Source organism: Canis lupus, chromosome 1 (genome assembly GCF_003254725.2).
Source record: "Canis lupus dingo isolate Sandy chromosome 1, ASM325472v2, whole genome shotgun sequence".
NCBI lineage: Eukaryota > Metazoa > Chordata > Mammalia > Carnivora > Canidae > Canis > Canis lupus.
In genome coordinates, this window is record NC_064243.1 from 30,250,668 (window position 1) to 30,269,611 (window position 18,944).

Below are 18,944 nucleotides of genomic sequence, written 5' to 3' on the forward strand. Positions count from 1 at the left end.
CTAGATGTTAATAAGCACACGTTTCTCTTTGCAGAGCTCTGTTCATCTTGCTAGAGACTATCACAGAAATTAAAGTGCCTTGCAAGACTTCGGGGGCACTCTATATCTCTCCAAATTTGATATTTCCTTTCCTGTATGCCCATATGGAGTCTCTCTGTTCCTCTTCCACTCTTCCTTCTGATTTACCACCGAGAAAATCCTTATTGGTTTGGCCCACGTGTTGTTAGAAAGGGAAACGTGTATGGCCAGAGCTCTGACTTAAAAGACAGAGAGGACAGTAAACTCTAGGAATGGGCAGGATTGAGGATGCTTCCTCAACAGAGAGTCAGTCCAGCAGAAGAACTGGGGAAAAGGGGAGAGAGCAAAACTGAGAGTTACAGACCACTCCTGCATCTGACTGCTATGAACTCATCACAAATCCCAGCAGGCAAGACGGTATAGTGGCTACTATGGGACACCTGAAGTGGCAGATTCGGTCATGGTCTTTCAGGCTTGTTACTCCTGCTATTGCATCCCCACTCATCAAACCAAGCAGCAGATGTAAACCTAGAGGGGCAATGGAAGCTACAGGGGAGGTTGCAGGGCCGGAGCCAGACAGGAGAGAGAGCAGGCAAATTCTTTTCCCAAAGGAGCACAAGGGGACAGTGGTCTGAGGGTGTTCTTTCATGTATACCATCTTTTATCATCTCAGCTAGCCCAGAATATTTCCTGAGGATGGAACGAAGGCCCACCTGGCTCCCAAGCTCACCTTCTGCTGCTGCCCAGCACCCACCTTTGACTTAGTGACTGCTGTGTGTTTGTGAGGCTGGGGGCCAGGGTAGAAACAATGGCCTTGAGATTTTAAGTCTTGGAGGATCTTTTCTGAGAGTAATATTTAAGACCCAACAGCGTTTACCTTGGAGTAAACAGGCCCAGTTCCAATCACGGCTCTGCCACTGACCGACGGTGTAGACTTGGGGTAAATGGCTTAAGCTTCTTACACTTTAATTTCATAGCTTCAAAGTGGAGTTGTTTTGAGGCTTAAGTGGCAGAGTGCCTTTCAAACACTTAGCCTAGAGAGCGGCATATAGTAAGGACTTAATAAACATTATTATTATCATATTCCCTATGCGTTGTTTGAGAGTTGGTAGCTAAAAACATTTGTGAATGAACAGCTTATACCAGCAGGTATAAGAAGAAATGCCAGGAGGTTTGGAGTTGTCAAAAGTCCCAGCCATTGGTTTCAAATGGCCAGCACCAGCCTCGGAAGCTTGGCCACTTCTGACTCTCCGCTCTGAGTGTCTCTTTGCCAAAAATGTGCCACCTGGTCCTCATCCAGTCCTCCATCCAGTCTCTGCAGGTCCTTACTGGAGAGGAAAGCATATTTTTCTAATTCCAAAACTGGGATACGAGGCCCAACTAGTATAAGTAAGTCTAGAAGGGGACAATGCACAGAATATTTCAATCTGGTTCTAGTTTAGCTATTCTAAGAAATGTGCCAAGGGGGACTCTTAGCCAAAGTGCCTGCCTCTCCCTCTGCAATTCAGGCACCTCCACTGTCCAAGTGGCTGACACCTATTTCCACAGGACGTCCTTTGGGTAAAGACTGCGGGTTACCACACTATTTAATAAGGGGTGGGGGTCGTGGGTGGGTAAAATGTATTATCAGCCCTTGACACCTTGGCCTGAACTAATTGTCAGGTCATGAAAAAGAGCTCCTAATAGGGCCTTAGGGGGGCCACGCAAGGACAGTAATAATGGACTAGAAATGATTTCTAAACCGAAATGTTCCTGCGTGCCGAGCCCCCTGGGCACCTGGTGTGCAGGAAGGGAGAAAGGGAAATCAGTAAAGTGCAGAACAGGGCTGATAGTTGCTCTGATTCCCAACTTCACCTAAGATAGGTTTTGCTCCTGCAAATTTCAAGGCTGTGGGGCCTCAGGAGGTCACCCCCAACAGGCCGCCGTCTGGGCGGCAGAACGCTGGGATGGGGACGCACGGAGGGTTGTGAAATCCCCACCGGGGCCCAGAGTAGGGCGCTCCCCGACGAGCTCATCACGTGCACAGCCCTAGCTTTTCCAACCCAGCCCCGAAGGCTGCGGTCCCGGACGCCCGGGTGGTTTTTAGGGTTTTCTTTCTTTATTATTTCCCTTATTGTTCTCCACGGTTGGTGATTTTCTGCAGAAAAACGGCTGAGAAAAAAGAACCTATTTCATTTCCAGTTCCCATCACCGCGATTTCCACATGGATGTGACGTTGGGCCAGCTTCCGAAATGCCCAGGTGACTCACGCGGGGACACCCGGGGGCGGGGCTCAGGAGTTTCTCGCGCGGGGGGGCGGGGCGGGGCGGGGCGGGGCGGGGCGGGGCGCCGCCGGCCTCCTGCGCCGCCCGCGCCCCCTGCGCCCCCTGCGCCCCCTGGCGGCCGGCGACCGCGGGGCTCGGCGCCGGCCCGGGCGTCACGTGACTGGAAAGTCCCCGGGTGGAAATCCCCGTTCTCCGCCGGCGGTAAAACAGAAAGGGAAAAAGAGAACTGGCAGTCTGCAGTCCTCGCAGCGGGCCGGTGCAGCGCGCTCGGAGCCCGCGGGGGCGGAGCGGTGACAGCAGCCGCCGGGACAAGTGCGGCGGCGGCGGCGGCGGCGGCGGCGGCGGCGGGCGCGAGCCACACAGCCCCGCGGCGAGCGAGCGCCGAGCCCCGGCGTCCATGGGGCGCCTCCTCCGCGCGGCCCGGACCTGACCCGGACTTGGGACTCTGGAAGAGGATCGCGCGGCCGGACAGGTAACCGCCGCGTGCCCGTGCCTCTGCCAGCGGCGTCGCGGGGCCCGGGCTGCGCGGGTGCGTCACCGGCAGCTCCTCGCGGGCGGGAGCTTGTCGGCCCGGGCCCGGCACGGAGCTCGTCGGCCGTCGGCGCTCACTGCGGGATGTGAAGTGCTGGGAGTCGAGGCGGCCGCGCACGACGCTGGGGTGACAGCTCGGGAGCCCTCCGGCCAGCTGTTCCTTGTAGATGCTGCCAGGAACGTAAGCTGCAGCAGGCGGCTGGAGAGGAGCCCCCGGACGGCTAGGTCGCGTGGTCCTCGGTGCTTTGCCCCTTTGCGTGCCTTTTTTATTTTTCGATCAAGCTCTGGATGCTCGCGGACACGGAGACCTTGCAGACCCGACCCGCCGTGGCTTCTTCCCGGCGGGTGCAGAGCCAGGCCACCCGCCGGGCGGGGGGGGCGTGGGGGCCCGGGCCAGCCAGCCTGCCCTGGGTCGGCTTGCAGACCCCGCAGCCCAGTGCAGGGAGGCGGGTGGGCGGAGGGCCGGTGCTGAGCTGCTGCAGGCGCCGCAGTGCGCGAGGAGTGTGCATGCTCAAGCGGGACGTTGGCCGGCTTTTCGGGTGCTCCAGTGGACGGCGACCTGGAGGCCCCTGCCCCAGCCCCTACCCCACAGTCAGACGGTCGTTGTCAGCCCGGGTCGTCCCACATCCTGCCACCTGGCCTCTCAGGAAAGCAGTGGTATTAAGTAAGGAAGGAGCTCAGCGCTTTTGAGACCGCTTTGTTTTCAGTTCTCCCCGCCTCTGATCTTCTTTCCTTGGAAAGCTGGTCTGGTCAAGTGTCTCAGGGCAGCCTTTGGGGAGGACCGTGGTTCATCAGTCCCCTGGACCTTAGCACTAGTGTCTGCAGTTGTTACGCAGCCGGTTATAGCTCCATTCCCATCGTCTAAGGTGCTTCTTTGTTTTTTGTTTTTTTTTCTCTTTTTAACAATTCTGTGTACAAGTTTTGGAGTTTAGGAGTGAGAGTTACCAAAAATTCGATGAGGCATTTATTGATTTTAAAAAAAAAAAAAAGTCAGTGAGGTGACAAATGTAAAAGAAATGGTAAGGGTGATAGCATATGTCTTTACCTGTAAGGACGTTACAGTTATAGGTCAGGAAAATTTATTCTTTCATCTTAAACGTGGAGAAGTCCGAGAACTGGGAACTTGGCTGGTGGGTTCTAATTCTTTTCAGGAGGCGATCGATTCCACAGTGTGTGCAAGGCTAAAACTATGAATGAGATGACCCAGGGCTATACAGTACTGACATTTGCATGTCTTACATATGGCAAAGAGCGCTTGTGCTACTTGAGGTCTTTGCTGAAAGATCTTTAAATTAGAAGAGATTAAGAGAAGATTCGGAAAACTCAAAAGGCAACACCTAGCTTGTTTCAAATCTTTTTGCTTCCGGCCTCTTCCCGTCTGGCAGCAGCAGGCACAGGGATGGTGTTGTGGGAACTGCAAGGGGCAGGTGTTGGAAGATCTGGCTTCCAGGCAAAGCTGTCTGCCTTGGGTGGTGTGGAACCTGAGCAGGACCCGTGCTTGTGTTGCCATGGCTGTGGACAGGGAATAAGGGCACCTGTGATTTTTAGTCCCAGCATCCAGCATGGCTCTCAGCAGGTGAGCAGGCAGTGCTTTTTAAGCAATGGACAGATGAATGAGTGATTGTGAGACTGGCCATGCCACAAAGTGGAAATGGGTGTAATGTTTTTATTGCTTCATTATGCTTGTGCCCTGCAATAATTTTGCCCAGTTCCACCTTCAGGGAACTGAAGGAAAGATTACCAACTGGCCCAGAGAATAACTTCTCCCAGGCCTCATTGACAATCAGATTTGGAATCCTGGTCCAAAACTATCACCAGAAAACTCCTCAGAAGCAACCTTGGGTCATCTACTTTAACCTCTCTATTTTGGACCACAAGTTTTAAATCACTTCATCAATGGCTTTAAGAGAGCCTAGACCCACCTAGGAATGGCTTCCCTAAAATCTAGGTTTCTTCTCACTCTTACACAGGTTTCAAGTCTTCCTCAACTAGAAGCTTGCCCTGGCAAATAGTATGGTGCAGGAGTGAGATTAGCAATCTCCATGAAACTTCCTAGGGAATGTCTTCATGCTCCAAAACCATCTTTGCCTTCATCTTGGAAACCAAGATGTATGTTGGGGCACCCTGCTAAGGCTTGTGGCTTTCCACACAGCTCCACACTGCAGAGATCCCACGTTGCATCAATTCACAACATCCTACGCTATTGGCATGGGTTGTAGATGCTGGGTTTTGCACCACCCCCCTCCCCCCGCTTCCTTCATTTATCATGAGCATCCCCCTGGCTGAAACATCTTTCCTTGCCCATTTCCAGACTTTTATTTCCTTCTACCAGCAGATTATGTTTCAGGATTCCAGGGTGAAGACAGGGTGGGAAATGCATTTGAGTGTTGGTACCTGGACAATGATAATAAATGTAGTTAAGTTGAAATAATTGAAATCTAATGCCTGCTCTCGGAAGTGTAAAATTTATTCTTGTATTATTATTATTATTATTATTATAATTCTATGTCCTATTCTGATGTTGTGAAGTTCAGTGGAGAGGTTCTGAAAGACTTTATCATTGACCGTTAAAATTGCAAAGCTTCTTACTGGAAATAGGCTTTTTCATTGGTTCTAAGATATTCAGTTTTAACTTTTATAAATATTATAATACATTTTTATAAATAAGCTCTTGATAAATATTTCTCTTCGGGGCTAAAGAGGAAACTCTAATCAGCAGCCTACGTGACAACATAAAATTGTGAGATTTTCCACAAAACATTTATTCTGCAGTGTAGGGTGGGAGGGCTTAAAAGAGATAAATTAAGGCTTTGCCTAAAAGCCAGGGCTGCTCAGCAGTGGTCTTAAGGGAGAAGCTAAGGACTTGTCAGGGCCACCTTGTGCCCGTCACTGGCATTCAGAGCTCCGAAGACCCAGTGGCTGTGTCAGAGTGGCATGCGAATGAGAGGGGAGCTTGTTGGTTATGAGGTGCAGTACCTGTTGCCGACGGATGGGCTTGGCTCCCTGACAGACGTTACTGAAAACACGGGTTATTCCCCTCCTCCTCAATACCCACTCCCCGCCTTCCTTCTCTTGTTTAGACTAATCTTTAAAAGTGATGTAACTTAAAACAGTCCAGTGTGAGTTAATCTCGGGGGCCAGCTAGTATCCTGGAGTAGAGGTGACTAAGATCTTTTGCCTACAGATGAGGCTAATGACAAGATCAAACACTGGGGTTTCCTGCAGGCAGGTATATAGGAGTGGTATCGAAGTCGGGCTAACGGAATGGGTTTTTCTTCCCTCCTCTTCAGGTGTTGCAGAGCACGATGGCTGAACAGCTCCTTCCCCAGGCTTTGTATTTGAGCAACATGCGGAAAGCTGTAAAGATACGAGAGAGAACTCCAGAAGACATATTTAAGCCAACCAATGGGATCATTCATCATTTTAAATCCATGCACCGATACACACTAGAAATGTTTAGAACTTGCCAGTTTTGTCCACAATTTCGGGAGATCATCCACAAAGCCCTCATTGACAGAAGCATCCAGGCCTCCCTGGAAAGCCAGAAGAAGCTCAACTGGTGTCGGGAAGTCAGGAAGCTGGTGGCACTGAAAACGAATGGTAAGAAGCTTTTGTCTAGGGGTTGGCTCCCACAGTACTGGATCCCCATTCATCAAAGTCTAATAGCACTGGTCCAAACTCAAGCCTTTTGAGAGCATAACCACCTTAGTATAGAATACTCAATAAAAAGCATGTGATAAAAGCAAGCTTGTATACAGGTGTTTTTATTAAGGATATTTTGTAGTTGTGCATATTAGAGAGCAGAACCACTCAGGCTTGAGGAATGCATCTCTAAACACGGTGCCTCCCATTAGGGGACTTAGGTATCTTAATTTTTGTGGCTATTTGTGTAATCATTTGTAAAATACCCTTTCCTGGCCAGTCATGGAAACCTTAAAAGACTTTAAGTTCAAAAGGAAAGCATGGTGTGAAAATTAGTATTACTATTGTCTCCCACAATCATTAGAAAATGTTCATAATGATGACCTTACATATTTTGAATTGATGACATGTTATGGCTTAACCAGTGAATGGCTGCTGTCTGCCTCTCCCTTACCTAGGTTCTGTTGGTTTTGGTCCCAAGATACAAAGTAGAAAGATACTTGAGATTTTTAGCCCAGATTTAGAGGTCTCTAGGTCTTTACTGCACTATTTTTAGGGATTCCTAGTTCTGAATTTCTTGTGTCTCTCTGTGTGTATCTACCTATTGGCCCTTTACTACTGGTAGTTGTTTCCTGTTCTAAACTTCACTGTTTTGTTTTTTGATTATTACCCTTGAGCAAGAGTATGTGTATCATGGCAACATCCGAGCCTACGAGATACAAAATCCTACGTTATAACATCACTGATTATTACAGCATCAAGTAGACTGTTCACCATCAATTAAATGCTTATAGTCTAGGTGAGGGCAGAAATCAGGTACTTATATAAGTAACAGTCCTTCTTTAAGACCACCTCGATCAAAATAATAGCCCTAAGCATAGGAAATCCTTGTCAGTGAGAGGATAATTAAGTTAGTTGATACCTTAACTTTGGACATTTTTGAGTTGGGTCATGTGGAGTGATTGGAGATACGTATTCTGGTGGGGGGGTCTTGTGTATAATTACTACAATATCTTGCATCTTGTACTTTTGAAGTACAGATTCTTAGAAACAAAAGTAGAATGAAAACTGGGGAGAGCTAGTGTTTACATTGTTCTTGGCCTTAAATCAAGTGATGCGTAGAAGTGGGTAATTATGTTAAGTCATCATCAAGGGGTTTATATTCCTGACAGCTTGTGGTTTTAACTCTCTTCCATTTTGTTACCAAAAAGACAGAGTGAACGTTGGGAAAGTTGGAAACAGATTAGAGATGTGGTAGGAAAAGGAAAACCTTCCGATCTTTAACAGAATTAACTGACATTTTAGGTTGAACTTCTGCCTTAAGAAGAAATGAATGTAAATAGTCAACACTTGTCTTGCCAAGATAAGTCATTAAAGTCAACAAGGATTCATGCTACAAATCAAGCTACAGAAGCAAGTGTTTTATAACAATTTCTGGGAAATAGGAATTTGGGGGCTCAGACCCTTTTATTTTCCCAGTTTGAAGAAAATTTCTTAAAATTCTGGAAAAGGGAGAAAAGATATTTAGAGGAGGGGAGATAGACAAAGTGACTTTTACTCTGGCTTTTATGAAGCACCTTTTTTTTTTTTAAAAAAAAAAAAAAAAAACCTTCCTCCACTAGGAGGGTTCTACAAAATCAATGGTCTGTTTGGGGAGGGGGTGATTCACAAGTTTGCATTTGAGGATATGAGACTGCGGTGAATGAGGAAGGGAGTAGGTGGCATAAAATTGAAACTTCATGTGAAAAATTCCAGCGTCTATTGGCTGTGGCGATTTCACTTGTATAATGAGTAGCCCTATTCCAGCTCACCCTGGCCACACCCACTTGGAAAGTCCAGGGCGCCCTTCGCAGTTTAAATGTCTACACACCAGAACAAAAAGTACAATAGCTGTTGCTCAATTGCTAGTCAAATCACTTAGCACTGGGGAATTCCAGATGTTACTTAGGGAATTTTGTACTGGTGCATCTCAATAAAGAACTGAAAGTAAGCACAAGAAGAAGAAAAAAAAGCCTTATCTTTGCTCTAGATTTTGCAAAGGGGAAATTTCAACAGAATGCAATCGTTGCCACACTTCTGCCAAGACAAAAGGCTGAGCGATCTTTTTTGTTCGCTTGTGTGAATCCTTACTTAGCTTAGCTTGTCTTTCTGTGTCTATGAATTGCAGGGATGCCTGCTGCGGATGTATATGCTTGAGGGGCCTTCATTGTTGTTTTGTTTTTGTTTTTTACAGTTTGGCTACAATTAAGATTTGATAAAAATTTCAAAAAGCTTTTATAGCCCTGCTTGTAGAGTAATGTAAGAAAACAGTTGAACTCTTCTTTCTGAAAACGGTGGTGCATTTGCCCACAAGATAGTAAGGAGTTAACTTGTTTGGTATTAAACATTCTCCCCAAATGTTTATTGTTTGAGGTTGGGAAAAAAAGGCAGTCTCTTGAATTGTGGGTTTTAGCCTGTGAAAGGAACAGGTTAATGGAGTAAATTTAGACCTATCTTTTTCTCACATGCTCAAAAGGCAGGCTGAGGAGGTAACTCGGGGTTCTTGATCCCACTTCACAAACCAGGAGAGGAAACTCCCAGGCCCCAGAGGCCTCAGTGGAATGGTCAAGTCATTTACCACTGAGTCATAGCCAGACTGTCCTTGTCTAGTGAACGGAGCCAAGCCAGCTTCCTGGTTTGTGCATATCACCTTGTGTGTTCTCTGTAGAGCCAGAGAGTAACCGTGCCTTTGTCTTAGCCAAAACATCAAGGAATGCTAGAACGAAATGAACTGTAGAGATCTTAATCCAATACCCTTATTTCACAAAGAGAAGAAATACACAGAAGTTGACAAATTTCCCCCAAAGGTGACACCTAAACCAGTTAGGGCAAGCCGGGCTAGACCCAAGGTCCCCCAATAATCATTCCCTGGTTCCTTTGCTCTGTTGGTGTCAGGCATTAAAAATAAGAGCGAAAAGAATTTTTGTTTTTTCCCTTAAAGCTGTCATCACCGTGTGCAATGATCTCATTAGCCCTTGGACTAAGAAATTAAACCACTGCCATTTCTCACATGCCCTCTTGGGTCCCCTCTGATAGCAGCAGGGCTCATGCATCTTAAAAACCTTTTCAGGCCTTTGATGTGTATGGATTCTGTCCTCAGGCGATGGAAACTGCCTCATGCATGCTGCCTCTCAGTACATGTGGGGTGTTCAGGACACAGATTTGGTTCTGAGGAAGGCGCTCTTCAGCACTCTCAAGGAGACGGATACACGCAACTTTAAATTCCGCTGGCAGCTGGAGTCTCTTAAATCTCAGGAGTTTGTGGAAACGGGACTTTGCTACGACACTCGGGTATGTTCCCCCATGAAGTATCTATCGATAGAGCTCCAAGGTGAGCAAAGGGTCCCTCAGGCCAGCCCCTGCTCTCAAGGAGCATATGATTTACTAGGTCATGTGCACTTGGCGAAGCAAAGCGTAGTCAATGGAAAACACCCGAAACCTCTGATGGGATGACCCTGAGGCTTTTGTCACTGCTGGGAGGTTTCCAGGCAACAGATTCCCAGCTGTGCATCTCTTCCTTTTAGAAGGACATCTGCTCACAGCCTTTCCTGTGGTGTTTTGGTTGCTTTCCAACCTGCCTGCCCTTTGCACACTTTGCTGAGCCCGCCAATCAAAATCAGACATGGGGCTCCCCATTCTCAGTCACAGGCTTGGAATTTTTGTGTACATTTGGATAAGGGGCTTTGGTGTTATGCCTCATCAGGGATTTTTTTGAAGGCAGGTGCTGTCCCCATCCTCCCCCGCTTGTTAGTTTGCCTTAGAGTGGAAAAAAGTAAAGGAAAAAAAACCAAAAGGGGGAAAAAGGGTGATCATTTGAACGATGATTTCCAAAAAGGGGAAAAGTAAGCTGAGTTATATAAGTGAATGATTCTATCACGAAGTCAGACTGAGTTTTTAATGCATAGTACATTCAATCATGATTTTTCCCTTTACCTGCTTCTCTTTAGAATTGGACCGATGAATGGGACAGCCTCGTCAAAATGGCATCCACGGAGACACCTGTGGCCCGAGGTGGACTTCAGTATAACTCCCTGGAAGAAATACACATATTTGTCCTTTGCAACATCCTTAGAAGGCCAATCATTGTGATTTCAGGTGAGAGGCCACGGGTCGCTTATTTGTATTCGAGTGCTGTTGAGCTTTAATGCTTTAGTTCTTGGGAAAAACCCAGACTTCCCAGGGGCAATAGTAGCTGAAGGGAATTTGATGAAAATCACCTGAGGGCCTTATTTCTTTTGCTCCTTCTCTAAACAGACAAAATGCTGAGAAGTTTGGAATCGGGTTCTAATTTCGCTCCTTTGAAGGTGGGCGGGATTTACTTGCCTCTCCACTGGCCAGCGCAGGAGTGCTACCGATACCCCATCATTCTCGGCTATGACAGCCAGCATTTTGTACCCCTGGTGACCCTGAAAGACAGCGGACCTGGTAAGAAAACCAAGCATGAGTTCACATTTGTAACTGCTGGTAGATACTGGGATGCCCTGTTCCCACTGAACATGAGGCCCCTTAGGGCTCTCTGGCAATAGCCTCATTTATGTTTATTAGCTATTTTTTATATGAATACAGTGTTGTTTCATGTGCCTGATTAGCAACAGTAATGCAGTGGCAATATTCCCAATACCCACTATCTTTGTGTATGGCTTGGAAAGCACTTTCCATAGCTTAATTGCAAGTAGGAGATACATATACACCCATGACTACTGCCATTTGATCCATTTGATCCATAACTGAATGAGGCACACAGAGCCCTGGCATGGAGCAGATAAATGTCTGTCAGGTTAGCTGCTATTATGATGGCTTCCAGTGGAAGAGTGTGTGTGCTAAGTGCTTTAGAGACAGCATTTCATTTCATTTCATCTCATCCTCATAGCGTTCCTATGGGCTATAAGCCCTGGGAGCCTTATCTTACAGATGAGACCCTTGAAACTCAGAGAGATTCAATAACTTGCCTGATGCCACAGAGCTTGATAATGGCAAAGTGAGGATTCAATCTCAGATCAGTCTGGTTCCGAAGTGTGGCAGTTTAACCAATGAGATCCACTGCCTCCAGGCTGCCTGATATTCTCTAACCTTCCAGAACAAAGCATTTTATGTTAGAGTTTAATGTAGTTTGTTTCTTCATCTGAGTGCGACTGGGACTAGGTGATACTTTTCTACTCTTTCCTTGTATCCTTTTTATGTTTTCAAAATGTGATCATTATATATGTGGCCTCACACATAATTTCATTTAGTAGAACCATGTGTCGCTTACGTGTTATTTTTTTCCCCTCAGAAATCCGAGCTGTTCCACTCGTTAACAGAGAGCGAGGAAGGTTTGAAGACTTAAAAGTTCACTTTTTGACAGATCCTGAAAACGAGATGAAGGAAAAGCTCTTGAAAGAGTACTTGATGGTGATCGAAATTCCTGTCCAAGGCTGGGACCATGGCACCACCCATTTGATCAATGCTGCAAAGTAAGAGTTTATCCTTAGCTCTACCCTTTGTCATCTTCAGTTGCTTTTACTTCCACCACATAAGGCAGTGCCACCCCAGCTCAAATAACCATAAAGTTATTTGAAGCCAATCTTCTCCAATGTGAAACAAATTCAGAGTGGTGTACATGAGTCAGAGAGGATGACCGGAGGCCATGCTAATTTGGGTTTCACATGGGAAAAAGTAATTTATTCATGGAGATTTTCCTGCATATCTGGATGCTGACGGAATTGTGGCTTTTAAGTATATTGTATTAAACCAAGGATAGTTTTGTTTTGTTTTAATTGCTCTAGGACTAAGCTAGCAAACGAAAATTCTTGGAGATGAAAGCCTTTTTTTTTTGGCTTCTTGGTAAAGACAGACACATCAGACACAGACTGGGCTGTAGATCATGTTTCTGTGGCAGCCATACGATTTTGGCCACATGAAAGTGACAGAGACCCAGAGTGCTTGTTGTACAGGTATCCATATTATTAAACACTGGCTTCCTGTTAGATGCCTGTTTGTTAGGACTTGAAATACACAAGAGGGGACGATGGAGGGATAGGAGAATCCGTTTCTCAAAGCGGAGGCGGGCCCATTACAGAAGATCAGAAGTCCATGGACAGCACCTGTGAGCGTGGCGGCTACTTAGTCACTGTGCGGGGTGGTTAATGCTGATACAGACCAGGCACAAGTTTAAGATCAATAAGATCAATAACAGCAAAATAGAGGCAACGAGCTCTCAAAGTAGACTATGAAGTAGCCTCATCCCAAATGAATACCCTATGTAATATTTTCATAGAAGTTTGAGAGAAGTTAAAAGGTAAAAGTGACTTTTGAGAAGAGGAATAGAGTAATCAAGTGTGGAGGCATCCCCAGAATAGCCCTTTCTTTAGAATTATCTGTAATTTGGGTTGGACCAAGATTGATTAAGTAAGATTTTGATTCTCGAAATAACGAAATCTTCTTAGATGGACTGTGCTACATTGGAAGCGCAGACTCTTAATCATGAGCCTGCATTTCAGTGAATGCTTGTGAAGTTAATGCCATAATCCACATTCTAAAAGTTTGCCCTATGAACTAATGATATGAAATCGTGTGTGTGTAGTGTGTATCTGTGTTTGTGTGTAGCCTCATATTTTTCCTTTTGGTCTTTAGGCTGGATGAAGCCAACTTACCCAAAGAAATAAATCTGGTAGATGATTACTTTGAGCTCGTCCAGCACGAGTACAAGAAGTGGCAGGAGAACAATGAGCAGGAGCGGAGAGAGATGCATGCTCAGAATCCTTTGGAACCTTCCGTTCCCCAGCTTTCTCTCATGGACGTAAAATGTGAAACACCCAACTGTCCTTTCTTCATGTCAGTGAACACCCAGCCTTTGTGCCACGAATGCTCAGAGAGGCGGCAAAAGAACCAAAGCAAATCCTCCAGGCTGCACTCCAAGCCAGGCCCTGAGGTGCTCCCGGGCATAGTGCTTGGGCCCTCCCGGGGAGAGGCCTATGAGCCCATGGGCTGGAGCCCCGAGGAGCCAGCTGGGGGACCTCATTCGGCCCCTCCGACAGCCCCCAGCCTTTTCCTATTCAGCGAGACCACCGCGATGAAGTGCAGGAGTCCCGGCTGCCCCTTCACACTGAACGTGCAGCACAACGGATTTTGCGAGCGCTGCCACAACGCCCGGCAGCTTACTGCAGGCCACAGCCCGGACAGCATGAGGCACTTAGACCCTGGGAAGTGCCGAGCCTGCTTACAGGATGTCACCCGGACATTTAACGGCATCTGCAGTACGTGCTTCAAAAGGACTACAGCGGAGCCCTCCTCGGGCCTCAGCTCCAGCGTCCCTCCTTCCTGTCACCAGCGGTCCAAGTCAGACCCCTCGCAGCTCATCCAGAGTCTCTCCCCACATGCTTGCCGCAGAGCCGGGACCGAGGCTCCCTCCGGCTGCCTCTCTCAGGCCACACGGACTCCAGGGGACAGGACGGGGACCAGCAAATGCAGAAAAGCCGGCTGCATGTATTTTGGGACTCCAGAAAACAAAGGCTTCTGCACGCTGTGTTTCATCGAGTACAGAGAAAACAAACGTGAGTGACATGATTAGTTTCCTAACCCCGTTTCAAACCCCTGGTCTAGAAGCTGCAAGAAAGCAGCCCCTCTGGGTGGTGGGCACAGTGGGACAGTTGCCTGGAGACGTAAGCCACAGAAATCCACCTTCCAAAACCCTATAGCACCTCGTAGATAGAGTTCAGAGGATTTGTGTCATGAGGTCATGCAGCATCTGGCATTTATAAGGTAGAGTTTAAACAGGACTTCTTTGGAAACGTAGGTGTGATAGAGAACATTCAAGATCCAAAGAGCAGTAGCTGGACTGAAGGAAGCCTCTGCCAACATTGTAAGAAAACCTGGGTAGTTTTAGCAATCTCTAGCTTGAAAGAGGGATGGGAAGTTGACGTCTTTGCATGTTCTGTTACTGTACCTGGCCAGTGCAGCACATTCAAAAGTGAGACATCTGTAAAGTTATAGATGTTTTGATGATGACATTATTACCATTTTTTATTTGGCTGAATTTATAAAAGGCTGTGTTCATGGATGCATGGCATAGGCTGCCCTAAGCTGCATCCAGAACCTGTCTTTTTCTTTAACAGCAAGGTCTCTCCCTGCTTGGAGACCACATGTGACACTGATGGGCCCCAAACTCTCTTTTAGATTTTGTCACTGCCTCAACAAAAGCCAGTCCCACGGCCCCCAGGTTCCAGAACGCTGTTCCGTGTTTGGGGAGGGAATGTGGCACCGTTGGCAGCACCGTGTTTGAAGGATACTGTCAGAAGTGTTTCATTGAAGCTCAGAGTCAGAGATTTCATGAAGCGAAAAGGACCGAAGAGCAACTGGTGAGACATTTTGAGGTACTTTCCCTGCCCCGCCAGGATGCCCTCCTGGCTGGAGCCCCTGCTTCTGACCAGACCATCAGACTCTCCTCCCAGCCAAGTTCCAGGGAAGAATTGCAGGGGTGGAGAGAAGTCATGTGGCCCCCAGGGTTGGAAGTGCAGTAGCTACTCTTGATTTTCATGGCTTAAGTGTACTTTAGAACTCATTTAAAAATTAAATGGAGGGACGCCTGGGTGGCTCAGTGGTTGAGCGGCTGCCTTCAGCTCAGGGCATGATCCCAGGGTCCTGGGATCATGTCCTGTATCAGGTTCCCCGCAGGCAGCCTGCTTCTCCCTCTGCCTCTGTCTCTCATGAATAAATAAATAAAATCTTAAAAAAAAAAAAAAGATGACTTAAAAACTAAGTCGAGTTATCCATAGAATAAAACCTCTTAAAGTCCACAGAAAGCCAGACATTGAACAGAGACTGCTTGAGCTTTAGTAGCAGCAAAGGCATCTGAGTGGCCAGCAGGCTTTCTGAAGTAATCCTTTGTCACGAGACAGGAGGAGGAGACAGAGCAACCCCAGTGCCTCCACACAGTGGCACATAAGAAAAGCAAACTTTGGCTCATGGGCGCCTGTCCCTTTGTTCACAAGAAGGGCAGCATATTACTAATCCAAGCAGAGGCCGCTGGGCCAGGCTTCGCAGGCCACTGGGCCAGGTCTGGTACTCGGCCTCCCGGGGGCCAGGCCTGCTTTCATGGTCCTGGGCGGGGAGGCGTCCTTGGAGAGCTCCCATTCTCAGACTGTGTGTGCCGCTCCGGTTTCCCTGGGTCAGGCAGCTGCTCTCCATCCCATCGAGTTCTCTGTAGCTCCCTTCCTGGCTAATGGGATTGCCTGGTGTTCTCCCTGAGAAAATGGGACCAACAGCTCTCTCTGCCCTTTCCACTCAGCGATCCAGCCAGCGCAGAGACGCTCCTCGAAGCACCCCGAGTGCCTCCAGGCCCAAGTGTGCCCGGGCCTCCTGCAAGAACATCCTGGCCTGCCGCAGCGAGGAGCTCTGCATGGAGTGCCAGCACCTCAGCCAGCGAGTGGGCGCCGGGGTCCACCGGGGCGAGCCGGTTCCCGAGGAACCCCCCAAGCAGCGCTGCCGGGCCCCCGCCTGCGATCACTTCGGCAACGCCAAGTGTAGTGGCTACTGCAACGAGTGCTTCCAGTTCAAGCAGCTGTACGGCTGAGGGATGCGGCGGGCTGGCCCAGCCACGGGGCGCCTCGAGCCTTAGCCAGCATGGTGCTAGCCCCCGAACACTCCTGTGCCGCAGCGGGGAGCTCCAGGGCGGCTTTGAGCCGGGGAGCAAAGAGAAGCTCCGGTCGCTGTCGTCGCCGCCAGCGTTCCCACGTGGCCTTTGAGCAAGAGCAAGGCTAGTGACTGGTGGCAGATGGGTCTGGTCCTGCCCAGCCGGGGGCTGCTGCTGCTCCTCCTCCTTCTCCTCTCCTCCTCCTCCTCCTCCTCCTCCTCCTCCTCCTCCTCCTTTTCCTCCTCTTCCTCCTCCTCACCTGCCACTTGGAAAGCCAGGAATTTCATGGACTTGGGTGCCAGGACGGCTTCATCATCTCGGGAAGAAAGGGAGAAGATGCTCAGGCAGGCGGGCTGGGAAACCCAGAGCCATTCCACCCGCCCAGCCGCACGTGGGCCTGGCCCAGAGCTGAAGCTCCACGGGCCGCAGCCTTTGGCCGGGAGTCCAGGAAGCTCAGGGAGACCCGACATGTCCAGAGTGCCACTCGGTGGTGAGTGGCCTTTTCCTCCCCGCCTTGTCTCTTTCCCACGGACATGGCAGACACAGCCATCCACAGACTGTGGTTCTGAGGCTGCTGAGACTGAATAAGTTCACACTGAAAAGCAAACCAGCTGCTCTTTACCGTATGCACCTTGGAAGAAACAGAATATTCTAGTGGGAAGATGTGTGACTCTTTGATTATCACTGTCTTCACTTCTAAAGAAGTTAGCTTGAACTGAGGTGTGCATAAAAATGTGTACATATATAATGTACCCTTATATTATGTATGAGGGAATTTTTTTATTACATTGAAATGCTGCCCTAGAGATTTAAGTAGGAAAACTGAATAATAACCTATTTTCTGGTTGTTGTTGGGGCGCCATCTGTATAGAGCTTGCATGAATTCAACCAGCTGTCTTGTTAAAGTGAGCTCCCTATTGTGTCTATGTAATTCACTTTATTTATTTTATTTCAAACTTCAAGGTTATTTAAATGAAGACGTTTCTTCTGCTCTGGGTAAAGCGCTTGCTGTAATGTCTTCTTGAAGTAACATATTCGTATTGTCGTCTTTTAGGCGAGTTCCTTAGTACCTTGGGGATTTGGTCTCTTTGATGTACCATGGTTGTCTTCCCTAAGAAAGAAGGAATTGCATCAAAGGTGTAGTCATTAAAAGCTCATGCTTCTTAATGAAACCTGGGTCAGAGCCACCTCCTAGCCACCTGCTTTCTGCAGTAGACAGATGCCTCTGAGTATCCTACCTCCTTAAAGATGAGATTGGGAAGGAATAGGGATGAAATTGGAGGAGGTCACGGGAAGATGTGACCTTTAATGATGGTTTTATTTGCTGTTTAACACTGTGTCCTGGGGTGCTGGCAGTGACCTCACATCCAGTGGCACTTTAGCGCCAGGACAGCAAAACCCTGTGACCATGAGCATAAGGAAATTTCTTTTTGTCCTTGGCCTGCAGTTTCTCTATTTGCTTTATGTTACCGTCATACTTGTTCTAGAAAAAGGGGGAAACAAATTGTCCCTAGAGGTAAAGGCTGCCTTTTTTTTTTTTTTTTTTTTGGTCCAGATCTTATGACCTAAAAATATTAGCAACCTATAACTCTACACAGCCTTTACTTGTGCTACCTGACATGTTTGCAACTTGGAGTGCCATAAGTCTATTTCCTCAACATAAATCTTAATAATTTTTTTCTGAAGATTTCAAATACTTCAGTGTTCATCCAGTTCTTCTGAAGTCAATATTTTAATATTTTGTGTGTATCGATATTTTCATTCTTAATGTGAAAAAATGGAATTATTTATACTTATTATAGAAAGCATTTGAAATTTGCACATTTAGTTGTCCCTAATAGAGAGCTATTTACTCTGTTGGATTCCTTCAAGTTTTCATAAATAAGTGTAACTTTTCACAAAAGTCAATATTAAAAAATAAATTATTTAAGAATAAATTTTGATGTTTTCTGTTTACAAATGATGATAAAGAGACTGTAATATTAAAGCCATGTTTCCCAAACAGCTTCATTTTGAGGTACACCTGGACAGTGACACATGTCCCACCCCTGTTTAGTAAGAGAACTTTGTGAACATTATAATGACATGAGGGTAGGGCATCGTTCAACAGCAAGGACACTTGAGACCCAGACAAGAGTGGGAAAGGTTCACCTATGCCCATTCCCAGGGGCCATTAGGTCGCTGTGCCCCTCCAAAGGTTCCTGCCCCTGGTCTTAATGCAGTGCTGAAAAGGAAAAGAGGACAGAGGAGCAGAGAAAGGCTTGGAAAGACAGAAATAGGAAGGAGGAGGAAAGCCTGGTGTAAGACTTCCTGGGTCAGATTTAGAATAGGTGACATCTGGCTGTGGTGTCTGGGAGGACCAGCAGTACCAAAGACCTGGGAAATTGCAAAATGACACATTCTTCTGTCCAGTGCAAACATACCCACAGAAGATTGATTCTGGAGGACTGCAGCTCCCAGAATCTGTTTTTTTAAAACTCCCTAGGAGATTCTGATCATCAGTGAGATTTTAGAACCATGCTTTAACAAATTATTCATGATCCTTTTTTAACTTATTGTGGGAAATGTTAACACAAGAAATGAGAGTATAACGAACCCCTATGTATCCATTATCTGGTTTTGACAGCTATCACATTTTACCAACTTTGTTTCATCTGTGACCCCCCCCTCTCTTTTTTTCTGGATGATTTCAAAGCAAATCCTTACACCCACAAATATATCAGTCCACCTCTCTAACTGATCTTTGTTCTTTCTATACAACCAGCATTTTTACACCTAGCTAAATAATTTTTCGTGTCATCCAATGCTAAATATGAATTCTAACTTCTCAGGTTGTCCAG

At 47.1% G+C, this 18,944-nt stretch overlaps 1 protein-coding gene across 2 annotated transcripts; it reads left to right on the top strand.

Moving 5' to 3' along the window:
- The first annotated feature begins 2,484 nt into the window (after nt 1-2,484).
- Nucleotides 2,485-18,041, top strand: TNFAIP3 (TNF alpha induced protein 3). 2 transcript variants are annotated; one of them, XM_025422390.3, is made up of 9 exons: nt 2,485-2,754; nt 6,104-6,413; nt 9,595-9,785; nt 10,442-10,589; nt 10,749-10,919; nt 11,767-11,947; nt 13,107-14,026; nt 14,649-14,845; nt 15,760-18,041. In XM_025422390.3, exons 2-9 carry the CDS (start codon nt 6,119-6,121, stop codon nt 16,042-16,044), a joined length of 2,388 nt encoding a protein of 795 aa, XP_025278175.1. In that variant the 5' UTR covers nt 2,485-2,754; nt 6,104-6,118; the 3' UTR covers nt 16,045-18,041. The 2 variants fall into 2 exon arrangements, with proteins under 2 accessions (XP_025278175.1, XP_025278174.1); XM_025422389.3 differs by lacking the exon at nt 2,485-2,754 and having other exon boundaries at nt 3,225-6,413; nt 14,649-14,830.
- Nucleotides 18,042-18,944: the final 903 nt, after the last annotated feature.

What these genes read in the sequence shown, in the direction of transcription:
- TNFAIP3 (XM_025422390.3), top strand. Translation starts at nt 6,119, where the DNA reads ATGGCTGAACAGCTCCTTCCCCAGGCTTTGTATTTGAGCAACATGCGG. An exon ending in GGTGGCACTGAAAACGAATG is followed by an intron (nt 6,414 to 9,594) that starts GTAAGAAGCTTT and finishes TTCTGTCCTCAG; the next exon opens with GCGATGGAAACTGCCTCATG. An exon ending in CCTGAAAGACAGCGGACCTG is followed by an intron (nt 10,920 to 11,766) that starts GTAAGAAAACCA and finishes TTTTCCCCTCAG; the next exon opens with AAATCCGAGCTGTTCCACTC.